Source organism: Ochotona curzoniae, unplaced genomic scaffold (genome assembly GCF_017591425.1).
Source record: "Ochotona curzoniae isolate NIBS_2020 unplaced genomic scaffold, NIBS_Ocur_1.0 scaffold_461, whole genome shotgun sequence".
In the NCBI taxonomy this organism is placed as follows: Eukaryota; Metazoa; Chordata; class Mammalia; order Lagomorpha; family Ochotonidae; genus Ochotona; species Ochotona curzoniae.
In genome coordinates, this window is record NW_024467120.1 from 10,439,120 (window position 1) to 10,461,114 (window position 21,995).

Consider the following 21,995-nt stretch of genomic DNA (forward strand, 5'->3'; position numbering starts at 1 on the left):
TAACTTTTTAAAGTTATATTTATTCAAAAAGTAGAGCAAGAGAGAAAAATCTTCCACCCACAGGTTCATTTTCCCAAATGCCCACCTGGCTAGACCAGGTCAAAGTCAGGAGCTTAGAATCAAGCGAGGTCTCTCAGGCCAGGGACCCAACTACTGACACCATCACCAAGTGGACACCATCTGGAAGCAAAGCCAGCACTGGAACCTAAATGCTCTCAAATGGGATCTGGGCATGCCAAGCAGTAGCCAACTGCTGTACCACAATGCCCACCCCACACATTATCCTTGAATTTGTCCACAACTTTTTTAAGTCCCTCGTTATCATCTTAACTGTTTTAGCTCATTTTCTGCTGCCAATGACACAATGCCAGAGCCAAGAGGTTGTAAAGGAAAGAGGTTCACTTTGGCTCACAGTTTTGGTGCGAGGGGCCGAGGCTGCATCTAATGATGTTTTCTTGCTGACAGTCCCCGAGCAGCACACAGCATCACACAGCAAGAGGCAAGGAGCCTGCAAGAGATGCTGTCAGATAGGCTTTCACTGCAAACATGGGTGCTCCAGAGTTAACTCATTCACCCAGGGTCCACTCGCAAGGACAGAGCCCTGATCATCCCTCCCAAGAGTCCTACCTGGTCCCAGCATGCCATCTCAGAGTGGGATTAAGTTGCAAGTCAAGTCTAGGAAGAAACAAATGGCATTCAAACCATAGCCACAGTCTAGCTGCTATTTTCATCTCACATTCTTTATATTTTAAGAACTTTCATATGGCTTTACTGACTTCCCACCCTCCCGCCCTGCCCCATGTATCAACAGATGGTAATTGATAAGGAAAGATTATTGCTGAAGATTGGGGTCAACAAATGCATAGTTCCTTCTGCCAGGTTTTGCTCTCATGCCCAAACCCTGTTTGGTTTTTATTATTTTATTATCTTTTTGTTTTTGATGATGTTTACATAGTCGATGAGGGTGGGAAGGGTCGAGAATCAGGGGAAAGTGGACAATATCACTGTTTCCAATTTTCTTTTTCTTCTTGTATCTGAGGGAAAGGGAGAGAGAAGGAGAGAATCCACACCCAGCTTCCCAACCTACTCAGTGCCGGGGAAGGGGAACAGCCACCTGATGTCATCCCAGGGTCCCCAGTGTGGAGCATGCTTCAAGGGTTCTGCTCATCTCATTTCTTTAGTTCTGGAATGCTGTCAATCTTGCCAATCCAAGGATGTGGAAATCCTTTCAAGGTCCATTGGCTGATACAGTCCACCTTAGTCTCCAATTCACCCTTATATTTACTATAAACACTTGGCTGGGGTAGGTGACCAATGTTTCTGCCTTTCTTTCTCTGTTACCAGATGTCCTCTGCAGGACCCTAAGGACTGCCATATCCTTGTGCATCTGGACATGCACTCCACTGCTCTGTCTTAGCTACAGAGACGACCCAGTTCTGACACATGCACTCCACAGTCAGACCACAGATCCTCCCCATGGTTGGAGTTCTGAGTCCAGCGGTTCAGTTAGGGGGATCCCCACAGAGACCTCGTTTGAGATGATCCCAGACCTGACTCTCCTTTGTCATGCATGTATGGGCTCCGGCTCTGTTCGTCACCCACACCAGCCTACGCACACACTGGTAGTTGCAATTGCTGAGTCAGTTCTGGATCCAGGCCCAAAAACCAATAGATGTTGTGGCCCAGCCCAGCCCTGCCCACCACACACTCAGCCCTCACATACGTCAGCGGGAACTGCAGTCTAGTTGGAGCAACCCTCAATAACCCCTACTAGGCCTGCACCCAGCCCTCGTTACTCTGCTTGCCAGTATGTACCACAGACTGGTCCAGTTTGTCCCACATCCCATTCAGCTTTTATATACATCCATGGTCACTGGAGCCTAGCTCAACCCAACTGACCCCACTACTAAGTCCACACTCATGCTGACAGGTGCCACCACCTGTCCAGCCAGGCCTACCTCCAGCCCTGGTTCTCATGCTCACCAGTGAGAGCTGCTGTCCTTCAGAAAGGTGCCCAGTCTCCCTACTGGGTCCATTCCTAGTCCCAGATCTTGTACTTTCCAGACAGTTCTGTAGTCTAACTTGACAGGGCTTGTCTCTGGTCCCAGAACTTGCCAACTGATGCTACAGCAAAGCCCAACCAGCCTGCATTTACTGTGGCTCATGTATGTATCAGTGGATATAGTCGGTTAGCCCAGTCTGGCTCGTCTCCTAACCCTGTTACATGTAGGCCAACAGGTGTTGTAGCCCTACCCAGCCTGGTCTGCCCGGAGTTCATTCTCATGCTCACCAATTGGGATCAATGACCAGAAGGAAACTCCCATAGCCCTCCTGCTAGTCTCACACCACTCCCCGGGGGTGTCACATGTGCTGGAGGGTGCTGCAGCCCAGTCTGGCATGGCCCACCTCACCTCAACATTAGCCGACGGGTACTATGGTCTAGCCTGGCCCCCTCTGCCTTCAACTCTAGCTCATGCCAGGGGCTGCTGCAGCCTAGCCCAGTACAGCCCAGCACACACTCCAGGACCTATGCGAACTGGCTGGTATTGCAGCCTGACCTGGCCTGTCCTGTACCACGTCCTGGTTCTCCGATTTGCCAGTGGGTATTATGAACTAGCCTAGCCTATTCTGCCCCCAGACCTGACACACAAGTATGCTGGCAGATACAGTAATCTGGCCTGGTCTGGGCTGCTCCCAGCCTTGGTTCTTGCACTAACCTGCAGGGACTGCGTCCTGACAGAGGAGTTCCCCAAGCTCCTCTACTGGGTCTCCTCCCAGCTGCAGCTCTCGCACACACACTGAGTCCTTGGTCCAGCCTAAGTCCATCTCCTGTCCTGGCAGGAACAGTGGCCTTGCCCAACCAGCCTACACCCAATCTGGCACTTACTGTTGGAGCTTCAGCCCAACCATATCTGGTCCATTCCCTGACACAGCTCTCATATGGTTCAGCAGATGCCAAGACCTAGCCCAGCGTTACACTCACCCTGGCTCTCACAAGCATCAGTGCATGCTGGAGTCTAGCCTAGCCTAGTATATCTCAGACCCAGTCTACATCCATGCCTGGGGAGAATATAGTCATGTCTAGCCCAGGTTGCAACCACCTCCATTCCAGCTCTCACGCTCACCAGTGGGAACCACAATCCATCCAGGGCATCCCCTTAGCATCCTGACCAGGTCTGTCCCCAGCCCCAGATCTTGCAAATGCCAGTGGTTGCTCTATCTAGTTTGGCATAGCCATACAGATTTCACATGTGTTCGCGGGTGCTCCGCCCTTACCTGGCATAGTCTGCCCCCTCTGTCCTGGCCTTTGTATGAGCTGATAGGTGCTGCAGCCCAACCTGCTCCACACTCTATTCTTGGGTGCACCTACAGGTGCTGAAGCCTGGACCAGCCCGGCCTTTTCCCAACCCCAATATCCATGAATGTTAGAAGGTTCCATAGTCATGCCTAGTTCAGCACATCACTACTCCAGCTCTTAAGCAAGCCAGTAGAAATTGCAGTTCCACAGGGGTGGACCCACATATCCCCCACAGAATCTGCCCCAGACCTGGTTATCTCACATGCTGGTTAGTGTCATGGCCCAGCCTAATATTACCTGTCCCTTGTCCCAAGTCTTCACTGGCAGGTACTGTGATCTAGCCCTGCCAGGCAGGCCCCCAGCCCTGGCTTTAGTGTGCACTGCTGAGTGGTGGTCGGTTGTGATTCATGTTAAAAAGCCCAGCTCAGGTCTCCCACGTGGGCTGGTGCATTGGTCTGACCCATAAAGGTCCTCCAGTTTCTCCCTCTTCAAACCACTCGGTCCCAGTCCCTGTGTTTACCTGCAACCACAGCAGTAGCTTTGTCGACGCAGGTCCTTCAGAGCTCAGTCCTCACCTGCAACATACTCCTTCAGTCCTCCCTCCCACCATCTCCTTCCCCCTCTCCCTGATCATTCCATAGTCCCTGCGCCCTGGGAATGCATGGGTTAACCAGCCCAGCCTTCTGAAACTCAGTCTTTTGCTGGGGGTAGGGTTCTGGCCTGAGCTCTACCCACCTACTAGGGTCCCAAGTTCCTGGCATATGTGCTAGCCTTGGACCTTACCCCTCCACACACACACACGAGATCCAGGTCCATTCCAAGTTCCCCAAGCACAGCACAACAGGCCAGCACACTATCCTAGTGCTCTCCTCCCCACATAACTCCTGGCACCAAGCATGTGGAAATCCCCAGGCTTGGCTCACTCTGCCTGCCTGGACGTGAGCGCCCAGGTTCCTGCACGCCCCTGTAAGCAACATCCCCCATGCTCCCTGCAAGGCCACACCCCCAGACTCCCAAAAGCCCACCACTGCAAAGCACAAAGGTGCCCAGCTAGACGCTGCCGCAAAGCACCCTGTTTTGGTTTTTAAAATGGCCATCTCATCAGCAAAAGTGACCTACTTACCTCTCCGAGGAATGTCACAGGCTTGGGCTAGCCTTCTGCTGAGAGGAAAATGCATTATCCTCTTCCAACTATTTGTTCTCTAGCCATCAGGAAGTTGGCATGTATTACAGCAGCTATCTATTGATCTCGGTACAACAAATTAAAAAGAAAGTTTGTATATTCCTCCTTGGTTAAGGCTGGGAGGTTTGCTCAGAGTGTTGAATGGCCACAGGCATAGCATATTTATCTCTAATGTTTATGAATGAACACAGATGGATTTAGAGATGGGCCATCATGCTGATCAACTTTAAAAAAATTATTTTGTTTTTATTTGAAAGGCAGAGCTATAAAGAGAATGAGAGAGAGAAAAGCCTTCCATTTGCTGGTCCACTCCCCAAATGGCTGCCACTGCTAGAGCTGAGCCAGTCTGAAGCCAGAAGCCAGCAGTTTCTTCCAGGTCTCCCATGTGACGGCAGGGGCTCAAGCACTTGGCCCATCCTTTGCTGCCTTCCCAGGTCATCCACAGGGAGCTAGATCAGAAGTGGAGCAGCCAACACATGAACCAGTGCCCATACGGGATGTCAGTGTCACAGGGGGAGACTTAGGCTACTATGCCACAGCACTGGCCCAGTTGCTAGCCAATTTAAACTCAGAGGTGTAGCAGCAAAATGTCTTGGGAATGGTAATCCAGACACATGGGTTCACAGAGCTCAGACAATGCTCCGAGGGAGGCAGAGAGGGAGGTGCTGAAAGAAAGAAACTGGTGAGGAAGCACTCAGTAGTACAAATGTCTGTGTGGGGAGTGTCCAAGGAGACGCTGAGGCGGGACAGGGAGTGTCCAAGGGCCAAATGGCATTTCAGGCTTTGAAGACAGTCCCAGTGCAAACTACTCAACTCAGTCACAACAGAGAGCCACCACAGGAAACACATACATACACCAATGGACAAAGTTCCCATCAAAGTTTATTGATAGGCACAAATCTGAGTTGCACATAGTTCATGTGTTACAAAAACAGTTTCTGGATTTTCTTTCAAACAGAACACCTTTGTGGAGGGGTGCTGGGATGTACAAAAACAGGGATAGGCAACAGTTTTGGACCCGTCCTCAGGGGAAATCCCTCCTAGAGGGTTGGGGAACACTTCATCTGGCCCTGGCAAGGCAGCTGCAGGTGGGATTCAAAACTTAACAAGTCTATAGGAGCCAAATCTGTACGTCAATCAGTTTGTATGGTCCATGGCTGTTGTTGTAAATATCCAAACTCCCTTGACATAATAAAAGTGTCAACGAGTGTCAAGGGAGAAGTGTCAGGAAGGCCCATTTCCCCTGAAATATAAGAATTGCAGAAAATCCAGATACGGTTTATTTGGGTTAGTATATGTATTTAGTAGAGTTATTTCAGAAATGACACTTTGTCAACTCATGGGGGGAGTTTATACACAGAAAAAAAAAAAAAAAACTAAGGCCAAGACCAAAATCACAGGCCTTGCCAGCTAGGTTACCAGGGCAACAACACAGCCCCCGCTCCTCACCTACCGCATGTTTCAAGAGGTTCTTCAACTACAAACATGCTTCCCCACTCATGCTGTGGGTCTGAGGCCGCCTTCCTTGAAGCAAGCCCCTATCAGCCTGTGAGCCCTGCAAATGTACCCTCTGCACATGCACCAACTCAGGGGTCCAGCGCTCCCATCTATCCACAGGTGTTGGGTGACAAGTGGCACAAGATGGAGGAGGCGGGCCGCTCATGGCCATTGTGTGCCGGCCCCATGGTGAGCGCTCAGGCAAAGGAGAGGACTCACTTTCCAGTTATGTTTACTGCTTATTCCCCAGACTTCAGGTTCCCTCCCAGAGGTCAGGTTGCGATGGCCAGGGCAGAAAAGGAGGATCAATGTGCAAGCCCAGAGGGACAGTGACTTAGGGCATGAGCCACAGGACAGCCTGGCCAGGCACCTCTGCCCTCATTTCTTGTCCTGAAAAGGGACACGTCCAGAGCGATTCCTCTCAGGCCCAGAAACAGAATTTCCATTAGGCCTCCAAGGTCACCTACATTTGCCCTCCAACAGCTAGAGCCGGAAGCTCTCTCCACAGTGCAGGAGGAGGCTATGGGGGCGGCGGGGGGAAATTCAAGGACTGCCGTTTAAATAAAGTTTACACTCATTTCCCACACCTGCCACTTACAGGGACCTGGGGCGGACTGTACCTTCTTGGGCCCTCATAGGCTGTTCTGCCACAGGGGAACAGGAAATCTCCATTTTGAAAGGATGAACTAAGTGTGTAAGTTGCACATGCCGGGTGGGTCCCTCAAGCAGGATGCTCTCACTGCCTCCACCCTCATGCTCCATGGCTTCACAGCTGGGCGGCCATCAGGGGTGAGCCCTGGTCACCGGCAAGACTCAAAAGCGATGAAGCCAAATGCTGCTGCAAGAAGCGTCATACCTCCTCGCAGCACTATAGCCAGCCGGGGACTGATTAGTGATGCACAAGCTATAGGCATAAGCAAACATATTGTTTTTAACCACACTCATCAATTCTTTACTTTGGCCACTCGCCAATCAAGTACAAGAAGGAAAAAAAAAAAAACATGGTCCCACGAGGATGTATATTCCTGGAAATGACAAAAGCCCCTAATGTTTTATTTCCTTCACGTGCCCCTGGGAACCACTGTTCTGATTCTCCTGCTCTGATGGCTCCTCTCCATCAGCAAAGCAGCCCTCGCTTTCCCCACGGGGTTACAAAACCAACAGGCTATCGCTTGGGTGACTCTGGTCCTGTCTCTCACTGTAGTCCTCCCACAAAGAATGCCAAGTCACTGCCAAGGCCACTAGCCTCAGGACCCAAAGCCAACGGTTTTCCAGGTCACGGTCACCTTCAGTGAATGCTCTACACTGATGCTTCATGGGTGGGAATAAGAGTTGATTTTATCTGCTTGCATGTTTAAAGTAAAATATTAAGGGAAAAAATCAGTATTTTTTTAAAAGCATATGAAGTGACTATGTCCACGTCCAGTTATTTTTATTATTATGACCATACATCCCAAGGGAGACCTGTGCGTTCAGAGTTCTGGAATACACACACCATTGCAGAGTTGCCACTCCTCCCTCTAGTCAGTCAGTAAATGAATGCAGGGCCTGGAGTACTCACTCAATACATGTTTGGTGAATTAGTAATGACCTTTCTTGTGTATAAGCTGGGGCTAAGGTAGGCTTCTGTGTAATTTGCTTATGTTAGCTGTCACCTGCACCTTTCGACCTACAGCTATGCTCCTTTCCTGTGGCCTCTGGTACTAAGAACACATTTCTTCTGTTCTCAAGAGCCCTTTCTAGAGTGAGCCTCTCCCAATGGTGGCTGACCACAGCACATGTCATGCCAGCACAGAACTCCTGGTGCACAAGAGGTGGCCTAGGCCCCTCACATAACCCATTTCCATCCAGCCATCTGACTATAGACTTGACAAGATTAAGTGTTTGGAAAGCTATCCTTCCAGCTACCTAGTGAGAAATCAGCTTTTGTGAAGGCCTTGCTGAAAGGGAATTTTCACTAAGAGGCTGCAGATAGAAAGAGGTTAATTCGTATTTTGACACAGGCAATAGAATATGAAGCCAGCTACAACAGATGAAACCTTTTGAGTGTACGGAGTGTTATCCAGCTTTCATTCTTACTAACAAGCAACCCAGTTAATTGAGCAGTATTTTCCTTTTGCTTTGTGTCTTCCAAGGAGATGGGTCTTTGAATCCGCCGGTCCAGGCCACTGTGAGGGGCTGGTCACACACTACTCATAGGAGAGTCGTTTTTGGCTTCACTGCCACTCACTGGTCCCAGGTTCAAGGGTTCCTATGCAGCTTCTCCCCTTTTCCAGCAGCTCCCTTACCTGTCCTTGGCGCAGTAACTGAAGGACGCCCCATTTCTCAGGGAGCCGTTCATGGAGACTTTGGGGTTCCCTCTCTCCATCCTCTCTCGGCTGAAGATGGTGTCCTGGTCGCTGTCGAACTCCGACTCGGACACCATCAGGCTAGAGTTGTGCTCTGTGCTCCGGTGCTTAATCCCTAGGGAGAGGCAGGCAGCAGTGTCAGAGAGAAAACTCAGCTTTCCCAGTCGGGTGCCAATCAGCACACGGGTGGGTGAGGAGCCTGCCGGTGTGCTCTTGCACCTTCCAGGCAATCATCCCCAACACAGCAAGCTGCTGGGAATCCCACATGTGACAGGAAGGGCTCTGGCATCGCCCCAAGCTTCAGCTCCACCTAGGACAACCGCCAGTCATGTGCCCCTGGCCAAGAAGCCTACCTCGCTGGGATGTCAGTCTCATCTATGAAGTGGAGAGAGAACAAAACATCTGCCTTGTGGTTTCTGATGAGGATAACATGTTTGGGTGTGAGCACAGCTCTTGGTCCAGCCTTTAGCACTGAGCTCCAAAAAAACCAAAATTGTTGGGATCTCATTACGCAGTTCAAATATTTTTGGCAGATTTGATTTCTTGGCATCAAAGTAAGAGACCGAATGGGTGTGAGATTTGATGACTGCTCCCCGAGGGGTTCCAGTGTCAGGTACAGAGTCATGAAAAGATGGCATCTGACAGGCAGGAAATGAATGAATGACCCTTATGACAATCAAGGGGAAAAAAGGGCAAGTATGTGACCTGGCCCGCTCCCTCGGTGTTCCCTGTGGGAAGGGCTCTAGCGGAAGCATCCAGAAATGTTTCGGCAAAGCCAGTCTGTCTGGAGCAAACCAACCATGTACAAGATGATGAACCCAAGGCTGAGATGTCACAGACAACATGGATATAGGGAAAACTGTGAAGCTTGCCTGCTTCTCCTAGTACAGCCATGAGGCCCTGAAGGTGTTATTTTAGGCTGTCAATAAAACCACCATGGGCAGGATAAAATGAGGAGGAGAGGACCCTGGTGAGCTGATGGCAGCCTTTGTGGCCACTGAGGTCTGAATACATGGGCTCCTCATCCAGGAGCTATGGAACTTAGAGGTGGGCCCTCCAAGGAGACAGTATGGGTGCAGCGTCTTTCCATGAGGGGTCCGAGGCAGCTTCCCTGTCCTGTTTCACCATGGGAGACAGGGTGAAAAGGCAGCATGTGGGAGAAGCCAGCTTCACCATGCTGTCCGCAGTTGCTAAGTCCTTGGCTGCAAGCCTCTAGAACTGAGAGGATCTACCAGTGGGGTCCAATGGCGGCTGACTGGGCAGACCAAGGCAGAGCAGAGCACATGAAAGGAGAGCACCCAGGCCCTGATGCAGACAATGAACTCCTGCCATGATGAATATCCACCAGAGCAGACTGCTAAGCTGCCCTTGTCCCTGGGTTCCTCTGCTGTGGAACAGGTCAGTCATCGTGCACACCTCACAGAGCTTTGGGTAGGATTCGAACAGAATGGGTCAAGGGCTTCCAAAGTACCTGATACAGACAACACATGAAGCACTTGTTAACTGTCATGGTTGCTGCTATTAGTTCAGAGGTGAGACTCTGAAGTCTTTTTAGCAGCAGCTCACAATTTCATTCGCCAACCTCTGTATCCACAGGGCTCCCTGCACCCCAGGGTGCTGCTCTCCCCTGGGCTGCGAGCACCTGTAACAGCAGGAATGTATGTCACTGCTCTTCCCTCTCCAGGCCTTTACAGTCTGGGCAGCAGCAAGGGGTGCTGAACACCAACAGTGGGCCCCTTTAGGCATCTCACAGCTGTGATGGTGATTGCAACCCTCCAAATCCCTTTTGTTGGAAATCCAGAATTACAGAAAATCATATCATTGACACAAAGCAGCCTCAGAATGTATGGGAAGGTCTGTTAAGTATGCAATAGTTAACAAATGATGACCTGGGCCTGGCACTGTGGCCTAGCAGCTAAAGTCCTCGCCTTGAACACGCCCGGATCCCATATGGGCACCAGTTCTAATCCTGGCAGCTCCACTTCCCATCCAGCTCCCTGCCTGTGGCCTGGGATAGCAGTTGAGGATGGCCCAATGCTTTGGGACCCTGCACCCATGTGGGAGACCTGGAAGAAGCTCCTGGCTCCTGGCTTCGGATTAGCACAGCACCAGCCATTGCGCTCACTTGGGGAGTGAATCATTGGACGGAAGATCTTCCTCTCTGTCTCTCCTCTTCTCTGTATATCTGACTTTATACTAAAAAATAAAACAAGTCTTTAAAAAAAAAAAAAGACCCAAAAGTAACCAAGCAAGACAGGTTGGGAAGCAAAGGGATCCATATGCTCTGTGGAGAAGGTCAGTGTCCTGTGACAGCACCGACTACTGAAACCGTGGGAGAAGGCTTGAAGTCCACCTGTCATCCAGCTGTACTCCACTCAGGGGAACAGCACTCAGAGAGGAACAGAGCCAAGTGTCAGGGACTCCTCATACAAATGTCCTCTTGGCTGTGGTCACCGGCTGGCTCACAGCTACCAACGGGCACTTCAGATGACCCAGCCAGGCATACTACAAAGTACTTTGTGCCAGCATCTCACTAAAGTCCCACAAGTACAGCGACTACCCCTCTGCATAGCCTCAGGACTGCAGCTGGCTGCCTCCATCATGATGCCCAGCACCCCTTCGCAGGCAGAGTCACCTGCAACCAGCGTTTTCTGCTCACGCCAGGTCGCCCCAGGCTGACACTGGATCATGCCACTGTAGAGAAGGCCTTACCGTATTTGGGCCTCAGCTCCACTCCTTCCTGCTCATCCATGTTATCCAGGATGGTGTACTTGGTCTTTTTCCTTATTTTCGTCCTTTTCCTTCTGAAAGGAACAAGGCAAAGCTAGAGGCTCTCAGGAGAGATAATTGGGGCCTAGGATTCAAAACACACGAAGGCACTAGAGGAGGTGTTGGCCTGTCCTGTGCAGGACTAGGCATCTGTTGACGGTGTTTCAGAACTCAGGAGCCATCTCACAGACAAGCATCCTGTGGAAACCTATGGCCAGACCACTTTCATCCATCGATCTACAGGCTTCAGCTGTGGTTGGTCCAGGGACCTTTCTCCATTGAGTTGTTCCTACTCAGAAAAACCTGGATTGGGGCTGGTGTTATGGTGCAGTGGGTGCAACACTGGCATCTCAAGCACTAGCCTAACTCATTGTACCACAATGCCTGCCTTTGTACCAGCACTCCTTCCCCTAACAAAACCCGGGAAGGCCACTCAGATATTATGCTAGTGAACACAGTGTGAGACTGACAAGTGACACCAGATTGGATAGAGAACCATAGAACCTTCTAGAAACTAAGATAGCTCTAGTGGGAAAAGCTGTCTCTAGTATGGTTTCCCTTCTCTGGGTACATCTGCTTTGGGGCAGAAAGCATATTAAAAAGTACTCTGAATGTCCAGCCTAGCCTATTGTCATAAAAGATGACAGCCCCACAGTCTAACAAACCCAGGCAAACATTTCAGCTGTCATTGTGCATTCTACCCCACATGAAGAAATAAAAGGACACAGTTGGTACCTCTTGCAGCAGCAGATGCAAACTCGCATCAAGCCTCCTGCCAGCACGGTCAGCATGAAGGCCAGAATTGTCACATACAATACACTCCATTCTGAAAGACAGGAAAACCGCAGCAGACCTATAGGGACCCACTGTTTGTGAAACTGTTTCATGTTGATGGTTCACAATGAATAATTTGGGTTGTTTCAAGCAAAGGCCATCTGTGCTGCTGGAAGCACCTGGTCAGGCTGGTGGCTGAACAGATCAGTCAACTAAAACAGCACATGAAACTGCCCTGGTTCTGTGCCTTTGCTTCAGGGACCTCACAGTGCACACGTGTCTTGCTGACTTAAGAACAATGAAGCAATAATGCACGCTTGCATGAATGGCACAACAAGATAGTCATTCTAGAACTTAGGGGTGCCATGACTCACCACCCTCTTCCCAAGAAATGTTCTGGCTTGCTTTAGATGAAAGTAAATGTAACATTGGCAAGGTTGCCCACAACATCAAGTCCCTGCTAGGAGCTGGAGAGAGATTTGGCAATCAGCTGCTCTCCGGCCTTCCCTTTGCCTGCAGAAAGCAACGTAAAGGGCTTTGCAACATGAGTGCAGGAGCAGAGAAGCCAGACTGCCAACATCAGACTTCACCCTGTCCTGTGTTACATCAGCTCCTAGAATCAGGATCCCAGAGCTAGCTGATTCCAAGCTTTGTGTTGTATTTAGTGTGAACATGTCAGCTGTATCTTCTAGTGTTTTCTGCAGGTTATGCCCATCTACATCCATTTAGCAATACGTCTACCCTTAGCAGTAGTCTGGCAGCCAAGCACAGCCCTCACATGCGATCTCAGTCCACCTGCTTTGGAAAGTGGGCAAGATTCCATTCCTTACCTGCTTATAGCAGGTCCACAACTTTGCCCGGGATCATGTTAATCCTGCACCACAGATGTGAATTTCCTTGTAGAAGGGTTGTCTGTAAAAGCCTGCAGAGGTGGGGAATGTCTGGCCTGTAGGCTTCATAAGGTGCACAGATTTACCTGGACTGATCCTGCCAAAGTAACTGTAGATACCACTCAAAATGTGATACATGTACAGCAGGCTCATTTTTCAGCTGATAATTCTGTGTGCACAAATGATGTTAGAAATATCCAACGACCTTTGGCAGAAAAGAAGTTTCCTCTTCCCTGGGCCCTGGATACACCTCCAACAGGGATGGGGGAGAGGATCTTAGCTCACCGCCAAGTGCACCTGGCTGCAGGTGGGGAAAGGTCTGGAACCTGGCACCTGCAAAGCTAGGCGAAGTGCTTTGGATATTCAAGCCCAAGGCACCTTCCAGCTCCCCAGCCACAACTCACCACAGTTGCTCTCGCCGCCCCGGATGTAACGTTGGATGAGGTTCTCCATCCACATCTGTGAGCAAACACAGCGCTTTGTGATAGGGTCACAGCGACCGTGGCCGGAACACTCCAGGAGGCAATCTGCAATGAGCGACAGGTGGAGGTTACCGCAGGGGTGAGGCAGTTCTCGGGGGTCTGTTGCTTCAAGGGTCCTCAGCATCATTTGCCTAAACAGAAGCATCCGAGTTCAGTGCCCCCTGAAAGTGGTTTCTCATCACTGACCCGCTCATCAGGAAGCAAATGGAGGCAAAAGCCTTCAAACTGCAGCCAAGATATACAAGCTTGGACCTCAGAAAATAAACTCCAGGAATGTATTCAATGGAGGACATGCACAAAGATGTATAAAATTAACTTTAAAGTTCATGACTGAAGGACAATTTTACAGTTAAGGAACATATGCAGGGTAGAGTATTATTCAGCCATAAATATTTCACTGAAGGAAAATGTGAAAGGATTTGAGAAAATCATTATGATAATAAGTTTAAAAACAGATGAAACATACACATTAAATGATGACAACTATATTCATTGTGTTTAGAGATGAGGGAACTGAAAAAAAAAAACACATCAGTATGGGAAGGAACTTTGAAAAGTTGGTGGAAAAATAGAACACAATTGAAAGACAAGTGTACTTTAAGAGTAGGCATACATTTTTAATATACAGTCTGAAAATTTTGAGAATTTTTTTGTATGGATAGATTTCAGATTACTTTTGCATCAAAATTATCTTTTAAATCCATTTTCCATTTCCTTTTCAAAATACCCTTGCCTTAATAAAAGGTATCTCTGGGGGCCCAGGGCAATAGTCTAGTGGTTAATCCTCACCTTGCAAGCACCAGATCCCATATGGGAGCTGGTTCATTTCCCAGCTGCTCCACTTCCCATCCAGCTCCCTGCTTGTGGCCTGGGAAAGCAGTAGAGGATCGCCCCAGGCCTTGAGACCCTACACCCACATGGGAAACCCAGAAGCTCCTGGCTCCTGGCTTTGGGTTGGCTTAGCTCCAGCCATTGTGGCCCTTGGGAAGTGAACCAGTGGATAAAAAGTCTTTCTGTCTCTCCTCTCTAGAAATCTACCTTTTCAATAAAAATAAATCTTTAAAGTGAATGAATATATAAATAAAATTTATCTTTTGATGTAAAGAATCCCGGTATCTAGGAGATTGTTTTTTCTTTACTTCTTTCTTTCTTTTCTTATTCCAAATTTCTGACAAAAATAAATCTTACACTTTTTGCCAGAACATAAAATACATCATAAAAAAAATTAAATTGCTGCAAATAATGGAGAAAGTTAATCGCAGATAAACAGGTATCTGAAATAATCAAATCAAATACTGATCAAATCTTACCAGGTCCCTTGTAACTCTCACTGAAATGACCACTTCATTACAAGGGATGAATGTCACTCAAAAGTTAAGGACAAGGAGTCTAGGATTGTGACCATTGTAAGGCCTGGCAAGCAAGAGGCTGGCAAGAGGCTGACTAAATGGCATTTCACTGGCTGTGTCAGAGGTCACAATGACACCACCATCAGAACCAGGATATGCAGATCACGTAAATGAGGTGTTTCCAGCTGTTGGCACTTGTCTGTTTTTACCATTGCTCTGACAATATGGAATTCCTGACCATGATCAGTATTTGTAAGTATACAGAGAGTACTAAAATTTGAAGGTTCTATGTGGAGTTTTTTGCTTCCCTGTGGCACAGAAGCAATATCCATGCAATCATTCTTTTACTCTCAGCCCAGTGTCCAATAAATTATATGACACAGTCAACACTTTATGATAAAGCAAGCTTCTGTTAGCTGATTTAGTCCAACTGCAGACTAATTTAGATGCTCCTAGCACATTTAAGGTAGAACAGGCTAAATCAGTTGGGTTATCCTATTCCCTGGCATTCCTTGGCTCCTGGTAAGACTTTATCTTGGTCAATCATTTTCAACTTACATTGGCTTTCCCAGGACATATCCCCATTGTGAGTTGGAAAGCAACTGGTAGTCTTCAAACGTGACTCATGACTATTTTTGTTCTCCAGTTTCCTTCCAAAACAAAGAGTAACTAGCAACTGTGTATTACAGGAAACTATGCCAAACAAGTCTCTGTACGTTAAGATGTTTGCCTAGGAGATGACATTGTAGTGCGGTGGGCTAAGTCAGTATTCCATATGAATGCCTGTTCAAGTACTGATGCTACACTTCCCATCCAGCTTCCTGCTAATGCAGCTGGGGAAGCAGCAGCACACGGCCCGGGTGCTTTGGGTTTCAATCTCCTGACCCAGACCCACTCCCCACTAACTGGAGAATGAGCCAATGCTCAGAAGATTTCTAACTCTGTCTTTTGCATAAATAAACAAGCCTTCTTAAAAGCATTCAGGCCGCCTCTCTCTGTGTTTATAGACCCTCTCCGTGACTGGCAAGTCTAACTTCCCTGGAATATCCCCACGGAGGACATACCTGCAGTGTCAATCCTCAAGACCTTGAAAAGCAGGAAGTCTGGCTTCTCCTTGGAAAGTCGCATGTGCAGGTTTCGGGCCACTTCAGCAGCTTTAAGAACTGTGGAAGGCGGTCCACTCTGCACATAAAACACAACCATGGTGCTGCAGAGGAGACAAGAGAGGACAGCCACGTAGTCAGGCTATGACTGGCATGGCAGGCATGGTCACTCTGGCCATGTGACCTGTGACACCGGAAAGACAGAATGCGGGCATCCATGGCCAAGGGATTGATGTCTGTATTCACAACTGAAAGTTCTTTGGGCTCAGAGAAGGGTTGATGGGAGATTGTGTGTGTGTGCACGCGTGTGTGTACAAATGCAGAGACACAAATGTACACAAAGTGTTGCCTCTTAGACAAGGTTTTATTTTAATCTTTATTACTGAGAAACAACATAGAAATACCATAGACTTTACCTGGTTAAAATGTAAAATCCAAAAGCTTTTACTGCATGCACACCTTCACCAGTATCTAATTCCAGAACATGTTTGTTATCCCAAACGGAGAGTCACACCTGTTAGCAGCCTTTCCACCAATCCCTGACAACTCCTTTTTTCTATCTCTGAGGTTTTGCCTACTCAGGATATTTCATAAAGGAGATCATACAATATGTGAGCTTCCATGTCTAACACCATTTAGGATGATATCATTAAAGCTCATCCAGGGTGAAGCACATACCAGTACTTCACTGCATTTTACTGCAAAATATTATCCCATCGTATGAGCATATTACCTTTTTCAAATCCATTCAACAGCTGAGGAGCATCTGGGTTGTTTTGACTTTGACTTATTCACTATTATGAATATGTGTTAGGAACATCCACACACCAGTGTTTGGTTTCCCTTGGTCATTTATCTGGAAGTGGATGGGATGGACCATATGGTAACTTTATTTAGCATTTTCAGAAACTGCCTTCCACAGTGGCTGCATTATTTACATCCCCACCAGCAGTGTCCCAATTTATCTACTTACTTCCAACATTTTCTATGATCCATCTTTCATTTTCTTATTGGAAAAGTGGATTTTACAGAGAGGAGAGACAGAGAGAGGAGTCTTCCATGTGCTGGTTCACTCCTCAAACGACTGCAATGGCCAGAGATGAGCCAATTTGAAGCTCAGAGACAGGAGCCTCGTCCAGATTCCCACATGGGTGTAGGGTCTCAAGGACTTAAGCCGTGCTCTATTGCTTTCCCAGGCCACAAGCAGGGAGCTGGATTGGAATTGGAATATCTGGGACATGAACTGGTGCCCATATGGGATACTGATGCCAGAGGGCAAAGAATTGGCCCACCACCATGATCTATTTTTCAAATCAGAATTGTCTCTCAGGATAATTAAGAAAATGGTTGAGGACCCATAGATATCAAAACCTACAGATGTTCAAGTCCTTTACATAAAATGAAATAGTACTATATAATCTACACACATCTTGTATGCTTTAGATTGTCTCTGCATTAGTTACAGTACCCCATACAATGGACATGCTACATAAACTGCTGTTATGCTGTACTGACTAGAGAATAATGAGAAGAAAAAAATCACCTCTATTCCGTTCAAATGGCGGTTTTTTTTTTTCCATATTTTCGGTCTACACTTGGTTGTACCCTGGATGTGGCAGCCTTCCTGGGGTGTGAAGTGGCATCTCCTTGTGGTTCTCACCTGCATTTCCCTATCACCAGGACACGGGCATCACTTCCTGTGCTGATTGACATTTTGTCCATCTTCTTCAGAAAAATATCTATTTGAACCTCTGTGAGTTTCTTAGGCCTGTTCCAAACAAGTGCTATGAGCTGATGGCTGAAACAAGGGAAATCGCCTGTCATGGTTCTGGAGGCTGAAGAACAGAACCAAAGCATCCACAGGGCAGTGGTTCCTACAGCCCCCAAGGCAGGCTCCGTCCTGCGCCATTCCCTGGCATTCCTTGGCTCCTGGGTGCATCACCCTGTCTGCCTGTCATCACAGGGTGTTCTCCCTGTGTCCCTGGTTCTCTTCAACAAGGACAGCCGTCACTCAGCATTAGAGCCTAACCTACTCTGGTATAACTTCTTAGTAACTAATGACATCTGTTGTCTTATTTCCAAACAAGGTCATGTGCACAGGCACCAGGGGTTAGGACTTATGCAGGACACAGTGTCCATAACAGGTGCTTTTCTTTGTGTATCAAAAAAGGTATTGAGGGCTAACTGGGGTAGCCTGGCAGCTAAAGTCCTCACCTTGCTCATGCTGGGATCCCATATGGTCAATGATTCGTATCCTGGCTGCTCCACTTCCCATCCAGCTCTCTGCTTGTGGCCTGAGAAAGCAGTTGAGGACAACCCAAAACCTTGGGACCCTGCACCCACCCATGTGGGAGACCTGGAAGAGGCTCTGGGATCCTGGCTACAGTTCAGCGCAGTTCTGGCTGTTGTGGCCGCCTGGGGAGTGAATCAATGGACAGAAGATCTTCCTCTCTATCTCTCCTCCAATTTAAAAAAAGGTACTGAATTTTTTCAAATGTATTTCCTGTGTTATTCAGATGTTCCTGTGTTGTGGCTCCTTATTAGTGTGGTGTATCATATATATTGATTTGCACCTGTTGAGCCCACTCATAGCCATGGGATAAATCCCTTTTTGTTCTATTATGTACTGCTAGATTCAGCTTGATGATATTTACAGAAAATGTTCACCAGAGATATTGCTTTGTGATTTTCTTGTGATGTGTTTGCCAGATTTTGGTGGTAAAAATGAACCTTACAGAGATGGGAAAGGCCTCCTCTTCTTTTTGGGAGGGAAGGTTTTATGAAGAGCTATATTAATCCTTTAAATCTTTTCAGAACCTATCAACAAAACATCTTGTCCTGGATTTTGTGGAAAGTTTTTTTTTAATTATTATTTTAAATGACTAAATCAATCTCTTGACTTGTTACAGGTCTCTGCCTCTCATACGAATTCGTGTTGCCCACATCTTCCTACGAATTTGCATGCCTAATATTTTAATACAATTATTCCATTTTCTTTTATAAAACTTAGTATTTCTGCAAAGTCATACTCCTCCTTCCTATTCCTGATTGTAGCAACCAGCATCCCATGCTTCCTCTTGGTCTCTCCAGCTACTATTCATCAGCTTTGTTGATCTGTCAGATAAACAATTTTTGGCTTTGTTGGATTTTAGCTATGACTTTGAGTCATTACTTGATACTGCATGAATGAGGGAAAGTTATGATTCAGTTCTATAAAAGTAATTATAATATGCTTTAAGCTGATAGTTTTCCAAGTAAATTTTGAGTTCTTTGGAAAACTAACGTAAGTTGAAGGGCTAGAATAGTTGGCAAAGAAGTTACTATGAATGATGGGTTTTCATCGCTCTATGCTTTCTGTCTCTCTCTTCTCAGACCAGGTTATAGATGAATTTAGAAATGAAACCTTGGGGCTGGCATTGTGGTTTAGTGGGTTAAGCCACCACCTGTGATGTTGTCATGCCATATGAGTGCAGGTTTGTGTCTAGGCTACTCCATCTCTGATCCAGCTCCCTGCTAATGGCTTGGGAAAAGCAGCAGCAGATGGCTCGGGTGCTTGGGCCCCTGCACCCACATGGGAGACACAGATGAGACTTGTAGCTCCTGGCCTCAAATCGGCCCAGCACTGGCCATTGTGACCATCTGGGGAATGAATCTGTGGATGAAAGATCTCTTTCATCTGTTTGTCTGTCTGTCTAATTTTAACTTTTAAAACTGAGTAAATAAATCTTTTTTAAAAAAATAAAAACACCGAAAATAAAAATCTTAGTGGAAATACAGGTTGACATTTCAGCCTCACCTCCTCCCATAGACAGCAAGCGGTAGCCAAGGGCCCTTTCACACCAGAACACAGGGCAGGGCTGGGGTCAGGCAGTGACACAGCTCTTCAATGCCCAGACCAGCCGCACAGCCCCCAAGGATGCCAGCACCCAATCCCACTGCCCCAGCTGGGCCCTGATGCCCTCATTCAGCACACTTTCCATCATTATGCACTGGGCTGTGTCCTTACTTCCGCCCTTGGATGGGAAAAGGCCTATGATGAGATTGGGACTTGCACACACGAGCACCTTCCTGCTGGACTGGAGCTGGGACTGCAGCTGAAGCCGGGACCAGGGCTGGGACCTCTCCAGGCCAAGCATGCTTCTCACCTGACGTCCGAGTGGGCCTGGATTTTCTGAACCTTGATGTCAGAGTCGAGCACACGCAGAAGTGCGGCCAGCTGCCTCACGAGCATGCCCTTCTGCTGCTCCGTCAGCTGCCCAGCGCCCACCTGCAGGATCAGCTCCACCAAGCCACCCCTCCGTGGGTCTGGGGAGAGAGTAGAGAAAGTGCCAGATCAGGGGCTATGTGTGAGAACCTAAGCAGTAAAGCTACTACAGAGCTAAGTCCTTTTCAACATCATGGGGGCCATGCTCCGAGAGCAGCACCTTTCCCTTGCCTGGCCCACTCCTTCTATCCCAGCAGGTAAGCAGGTGGCCTAATTACCCCCTGGGGCTAACTTGACATTTCAGCTGCTCACATATTTCCCCAAGACCAGCGAGCAGACCTCGGGGCCCAGTGGTGTGGGCACCGCCAAGGCTCATGACCCCGGGAGTGCCGATGGCTGCCCACCTCCCTAGCACTGGCCTCCCTCAGCACTGCAGATACAGAAACCCAGACATGTTCTCCATGGGAAGCCTTTGTCTTCTGGCAGAAAAACAAAAGTGAAAAGAAAATCTCAAGGGTGATGTCGTAACATAGCATGTGAAGCTGCTGCCAGTGATGCCACCATTCAACATGGCACCAGTTCACATCCCAGCTGCTCCATTTCCATTCCAGTTCCTGGCTAATTGCCTGGGGAAAGCACTGAAAGATGATCAAAGTGCTTAGATCCCTGCCATCCATGTCAGAAACCTGGGTGAAGCTCCTGGCTCCTGGCTTCAGCCAGGCCCAGTCCTAGCCATTGTGGCCATCTGGGAAGTAAGCCAGCTGATGGAAGATCTTGCCCTCTGTCTCTACCTCTCTCTCTGCAACTCAGACTTTCAAGTGAATAAATAAACCTTAAGGGGTGGAGGGAAGCTTGTTGGGCAAACACTAGGAGGCTGAGTCTGCTGCCAAGTGTAGAAAAGTTCTCAAAGAAGGCCCAGCCAAGAGCTGAAGGCAAGCACACAGGCCTCCCACCTCATGTTACACTGGCCGCAGTCACCCAGGCTGGGGCCACCCCTGCCCACAGACGCACCTGGCTGCACCTCCACAGTGGCGGTGTCTGTGTCCGAGGCCCCCTGGGTGTCCGTGACTCGCAGGTGGAAAGTATAAATGCCCTCCACCAGATTGGTGAGCTGCAGGGCCGCGCTGTGGTCAGAGCTATCGAGGACGTCCTAAGAAATGACACGAAGAGCAAGGCAGCATCTGAGGACCAGCCTTCCCACATGTGCAGGAGCGCAAGGGGGAGGCTGCGAGGTTAGCTAGGGGGTAGCAGGCATTTGGCTCATCCCTGTAAAGCCCCTGGGAAGGAAAATTCTAAAGGCAGAATTCCCTGAGCCTACCTCTCCAGGCCTTTGCTGGGAATTATCTAACAACTGCTTTCCTCCAACGGAGGGAAAGGCTGTTGGTGAGGGTGGGGTGCAGGTGTTAAGTCTTCTCTTCCCACAAGGTCTCACAAGGCTCTGCCCCAGGTTCCCTCATGTTCACCTCTCAAATGACCCCAGAGTATCTCAGTTTCGTAGGCTTCAAAGTACCAAAGAATTAGAGAAGAATTTTCCAGATCCCTGTGAACTGGCTCACAGCAGACGATGGCGACAAAAGTGACATGCTCTGAACAGATGCCACTGTCCTGTCCTGAGGACCCTGACTCTGAAGGTGCTGCATGAAGCATGAGGCACTCCAAGAGCCTTCCCGGGGACCACTGCTCTGGGACATGGGCAAGAATATGTTTGTTTGATTTCAAGTCCTCAGCAACAGTGGGGTGGAAGAAGGACCTCAACTTACAACCTGCAAAGCATAGTGATCCAGAGGGGGAAAACACCTGCCCGGTGCTGAAAACCAAGGTTCGTGTGAGTTGATAATAATGAGTGAGTTGGCCTTGGCCAAGTCACTCTCCTTCCCTGTGAAATGGGACAGCAATCCCTGGCCTACAAGATCAGAAAGAATCCACTTGGACCAGAGCAGGAGTGACAGGAGAGGCGGGGTGCAGAACAACCTACTGGAGGCCTTAGCTTTGTGGCTTTCCAGGCTACAGTGGCCTACCCATCCTAAACCTGGTTAGGGAAAAGTCAGAAAAGACCTGAGGGTCTGGGTCAGCCTGGTGACAGTCAGCGGCTCAGTGC

At 48.5% G+C, this 21,995-nt stretch overlaps 1 protein-coding gene across 4 annotated transcripts in view; it reads right to left on the reverse strand.

The window, feature by feature from the left end:
• Positions 1-8,262: 8,262 nt before the first annotated feature.
• The window catches only part of KIAA0319 (KIAA0319 ortholog), a 61,144-nt gene continuing 47,411 nt past the window's right edge, over positions 8,263-21,995 (reverse strand). For 2 of the 4 annotated variants that reach the window (XM_040967620.1, XM_040967619.1), the window contains 7 exons: positions 20,909-21,047; positions 19,839-19,998; positions 15,655-15,797; positions 13,164-13,286; positions 11,831-11,921; positions 11,039-11,130; positions 8,263-8,441 (listed from right to left, as the gene is read on the reverse strand). In XM_040967620.1, coding sequence (XP_040823554.1) covers positions 8,263-8,441; positions 11,039-11,130; positions 11,831-11,921; positions 13,164-13,286; positions 15,655-15,797; positions 19,839-19,998; positions 20,909-21,047 — 927 coding nt within the window. Of the gene's footprint in view, positions 8,442-11,038; positions 11,131-11,830; positions 11,922-13,163; positions 13,287-15,654; positions 15,798-19,838; positions 19,999-20,908; positions 21,048-21,995 lie in introns of those variants that run through there. The other 2 variants (XM_040967621.1, XM_040967622.1) reach the window with 2 other exon arrangements.